The sequence below is a fragment of a genome, unplaced genomic scaffold (assembly GCF_019419815.1).
Source record: "Pyrus x bretschneideri cultivar Hongxiangsu unplaced genomic scaffold, Pyrus_bretschneideri_v1 Contig14, whole genome shotgun sequence".
NCBI lineage: Eukaryota > Viridiplantae > Streptophyta > Magnoliopsida > Rosales > Rosaceae > Pyrus > Pyrus x bretschneideri.
In genome coordinates this window covers 4,453,559-4,458,556 of record NW_025999435.1, presented here as the reverse complement: position 1 = coordinate 4,458,556, position 4,998 = coordinate 4,453,559, and the positions used below count along the sequence as shown (strand labels likewise).

The window sequence follows — 4,998 nt, the reverse complement described above, 5'->3', positions numbered from 1 at the left end:
ACCTTTCTAGGCTTGGAGCTCAACTCATCTATGCAAACTCTCTATTTTTAAAATTCGAATGTAAGATCTCTCACTTATAAATGAAGAAGAATACTACTAGACTGTAATACTAAATGACTGTTATAAGGCATTACATACTCTAATATTCATTTACCATAAATGTATTGTGTTTGCGTCGTATGAAATAATCCTAAACTTAAACCCAATTTGTTAACCACCAATACCTATAATTTATTGTGCAAAATCTTATCATTTTATTGTGCCGTATATTACTATCACATCAACTTCTAACATAGATGCATTCAATCTACGAAAATCGAAATTCACTTTGAAATTTGAAAATTAATTTGGTACATGAAATAATTTACCAAACAAAGATTCAATAAAAAGTGATTACAAATACAACCGAAGGGTAAATAATGTATGAGAACCAATACATCCTAAAATTCACCTCGTACACAGTCAGAGGGAAGAAACAATGATAATACATATCTCATGCAACTGAAGCCAATAACACAAGGCACAACAACAGTAGTGAGATTGGCTTTCTCGAAAATCAGCCGGCCTTCAGAGCAAAACTTATCGGGATATACCTTCCCTATCTGTTCCGTAAAACAGGGTTAAAGCTAACGTTCATTTGAGCACGAACCATCTTGGCAATCTCATGACATGGTCCATTTTGATCTCTCCTCAACAAGGATTCCACAATAACTATCGAGTCATTGCAGGAGGGGCTAATCCAGGAATATCTGGAATGTTCTTGTTGTTTGGATGAACCAGCTGAAGTTCAAGATTAAAAATGTTTTGGGAATTTTTCTAATATATTTGATATTTTTTATACAAAGATCATTCACAATAATTGGATTAAATCTTAAATTTTAAGCTTTGAAACCCTCAAAGCTTTTCTAAAAATTGGGCTAAAGTAAGGGATGGGGAGAAAAATTGATTTTGAGCTAGATTCTACCCAAAATTTGAGCTAGGAATAAAGAAGTGGCTCATTAATGTGCTTAAATGCGAATGTCCTGTGCCCACTCTCAGCGCACTAACTCACCCAACTAGCCAGTATGGGACAAAGCTACAATGGTTGAGACCTATTGTTGACAGTTTCGTCCAACACCTTTTCAGATCCCAACTATTACTTCTTGATCGTTCAACTATCATAATTGGACTTGATCCAACTGTTCATATTAAAAAAAAAACAAAAAAAAATCTTTTATAATCACATTAAATCGAACAGCTAAGATTGATATGAGCAAATCTACCAGTAAACAAAAATCCTAAAATTAAAACGGCTAAATTTTTTTTTAAATTATTTAAATTAAAAATTACCCAAAAATCTATAGATACCTACTTATGTTTTTTTTTTTTTTAACAAACTATATTATTTACACTACTAAGGGTTGGGGGAATGGGTTAAGCCTCACAATAGGCTAACAATAATGAGGTTCAAAATTGCTGTTGACGAGAATTGAACCTAAGATATTTCATTTACAAGTAAAGAGGAATACCACTAACCATAGTACTAAATGATATTTATTTGTTAAAATCCACAAAAATTCACTTTACTCATTCAATTCTTCCATTTTTTTTCTTCCTACCTGCTACCACTATTTATTTTCATTTCCAAATTTTCATGATGTTGAAACGATGGTATTAGAGAACCTAATTGGTCAATGATGAAGATAAAAAGGAGTTGTGGTGAAAGTCGTTGACAAGAATGGGTTGGTTGTGTTATTTTTCATTATTTATTGGAATTTAAATTTGGAGATTAAATGTCATAAGTTGAGAATTTTTACCTCAAAATGAGTTAGGTGTTACACGCATAAGGCTAAATTAGAGGGTAATATGAAAAACTAAATGAGAAACTTGTAGCAATAGTCTCTCAACTTTAACCTTAATAGGAGAAATGATCCCTAAACTTTAGCCTAATTGAAACAATAGTTCCTCAATTTTAACCCAATTTTAGTAATGTTTTTCCAACATGGCTCATTTTGAAGGAAGATTTGACGGAATTGACGAAAAGAACCATATTTATACGTTTTGGTGAGTTAAGGACAAATGGTAACATATTTTTAATTGAGGAAGCATCGCTCCAATTGGATTAAAGTTGCAGTACCGTTATAACTTAAATGAGATAAACCACACCAGTAAAAGCAATTTACATTGTAACAGCATCGTCATCATCCTGTCGATGTTGAGATTTTGTTTTAACTGTTTAATTTGAGATGCAGATACCCTCCTTGGCAAAAGTCTCCTTGAACTGCAGATTTGTGATGGCACAAAATAATAAGTAGGTGATTAACTAACTTGTAGCTAATCGTGCTGATATGACAGTAAGTACCAGAAAGAAAAAACAAGATGAACCAACTCCGGAGTTGAGCACAAGTTCACAAACACAACAAACTCGTATTCTAAATCCCATTGCAGCTGAGCAATATATAGCGTCAAGGAATTATCCGAAGATTGCTTAACCGTAGCAAGAGCACTCTCAGGGAACAATCTCATTCTTCTTCTGTCCAGGAGTCCATTTCTATCTCTTTCTCTTGTATTACTTCTAGCTAGAACTGAATGCGGAAAATATGGGAAAGCATCTCGTGATGTATTTAACCAGAAAAATTGTGATGCTTCCACATTCTCAAGTGATTTAGACCCTTTTGTACGTACATCTAATTCCCATTCCGTTTGAAGAGCGAAAGGAAGCTATACGAAACAAATGGCAATGGCTTCGTTTCCTCTGAATGAATGAGCTTAATTAAAAACTGAATAACAAATGGCAAAGGCTTCCTTAATTAATTTGGTCCAAACTTGTAACAAAGAAAGGAATAACATCCCTAACTAAAGATTATAAGTAAAATTAAAAACTGAATAATAAGCTTAATTTCAGTAAATGAATCCATAATACTCAATCATCCATATATTATAATTTAGGGGATACTCAAATACATAATATATCAAATAGTTTTCAAATTCAGAGCAGAAAATTCTGGTAGCTAGCAAGCAAAGAAACAACTAAGAGGGAGAGATCAGGAAATTATGTCAAGTAAGAGATGATGAATGCGAACGGAACATAGAGCATCAACCCAATGACAATGCGAAGTTGCCAACAGAGTCCACGATGAGCAAGTGAGCAAATCAATCCACAACAGCAAGAGCTTGAAACTGTTCGTCCGAGAAGGCTGCTTCCATGACATGGTGCAGGCCAATATCCCCACCATTCTCCAAGAAGGACCTGACCAAATTATTCGACCAGCCACGCAATAGCGTCACCCCTGGACGAGGCAAAGCGATCGAAGGCAATTCCCAGCACCAAATATCCCAAAACAGAATGTGAGGCACCGCATCATCCCCATACCCTTTGTCCTTAAACATGGTCCTTATGGCCTCGTACTGAGTCTCCCAGGCCGCGCCATCAAAAAGATCAGAGCCCATGTTGTCGTTGAGGATAAAGAGCTTCTGGATCATCTGATCTGGCTTCAAATTCTCATTGACAGTCACTTGGAGAATCAAATCAAACACCTTTTGTAAATGAACGCCCAGGCAGCCGTCCATTCCCATCAAAAAAGATAATTTGGACCTTAGGCCATCGTTGCAGGGTACTGAATACAGATGAGGAAGACGAAATAACAGAGCGTGGTCGTCCCCGGCAGCAGCCGGGAGAGGAGCGGAACTGATCAGCTTTCCTTTCCAGGCCGGCTCTTCATTCAGTTCACTCACAAAAAGTCCCACACTCGCTGTCAATTCCCTAGCCCCGCCCATAATTCTGTCCATGTTACATACAGCGAAGCAGTTTCTGAATTTGCCACCCTCCTTGTGCTTGCGCAGCAATGCATTCCACTGAATCTCAGCCGCCTCCCCAACATTCGCATCTTGCAAATACCGTATGATAAAATGTGGAAGCAAAGCATCGGGCTCTATGACGCAGCTTAAATTACCTTTGCTTGCTGTTGCTGCTGAGGCTTTCACCTGCTCCAAATATTTAATATCCACACCCCACCGTCTCGGGTTGAACCTGCCCTGACGCTTGTAGTACTTCTGCAAGGGCGCCAAGAACTCCTTCCTCAGCCGCTCCCACTGATCATCCTCCTTTGATGATTGATCTGGTTGTTGCGATTGTGACAACAAAGGGAAGAGCCGCCTGGCAGTGCTTTCGCGAAGCGCAATGGCGCGGATGGCATGGGCGTCGGAGGGGAATGTGGTGAGGAAACAGTCTGCGGCCTCGGAGACGTAGAGATCAACAAAAGCATCAGCATCAATAGGACGTATAACAGAATCATGTTCCTGAGAATCATTCTCGTCATGATCGTAGTCATCAGTTAAATAATCAGAAGGCTTGAGTTCCAGCTTGTTCTGCTGCATCTTTTGAATATCGGACTTGAGCCGCTCCACAAAAATATCCATAGCGCGGTCGTGCAAGGACTTGTAATGCGGATCGCGGTCGTATCTCTGGCGGTGTTTCTCCTCCATCTCCTCCACCTCCGTCTCCTGCTGGCCCTGCGGAAGGAGAAGGCTGTAGAGAATCTCGACAATGGAGTACAATCCCCCGAAAGAGTCAAGGTTATGCGCTAGAGTTCTGGGGTGGTTGCGGTGGAGCCAAGACGTGGCCGCGGACGAGGCTTCCGGATAGAACTGATTTGTGCAGAGGTTGGAGATAAGCTTGAGGGTGGTGAGGGGGTTGTGGGACCAGGCGAGTGGGAGCTGTTGCTCGAGAGAGTTGATGAGGGCAGTGTCAGTGTGGGAAGTATGGGCGGCAGATTCTGGTGGTGGTGGTCGCACCTTGAAAAAGATATCGAGGCACGGGTCACTGTAGGAGGAGGAGGAGGAGTAGGAGGAAGCCATAATCTGAGGCTTAGCGGCGGCGTCGGCCACCTTGGACGCTATGAATCTTGTTGCGAGGTGGAATTGCGGAGGAGGAGCGACACCAACCACCCTTGTCAGTGCAGGAAAAGAAACAATGCTGAATGGTGTTGCTAATTTCAGAACCCTGGCCAGATTCTTCAT

The 4,998-nt window shown here is 40.1% G+C and overlaps 1 protein-coding gene across 1 annotated transcript; it reads right to left on the bottom strand.

Annotated features, from left to right (window-relative positions):
- Positions 1–3,132: 3,132 nt before the first annotated feature.
- LOC103966913 lies at positions 3,133–4,998 on the bottom strand. The gene has a single exon (XM_009380137.2). It carries the CDS (start codon positions 4,996–4,998, stop codon positions 3,133–3,135), a length of 1,866 nt encoding a protein of 621 aa, XP_009378412.2.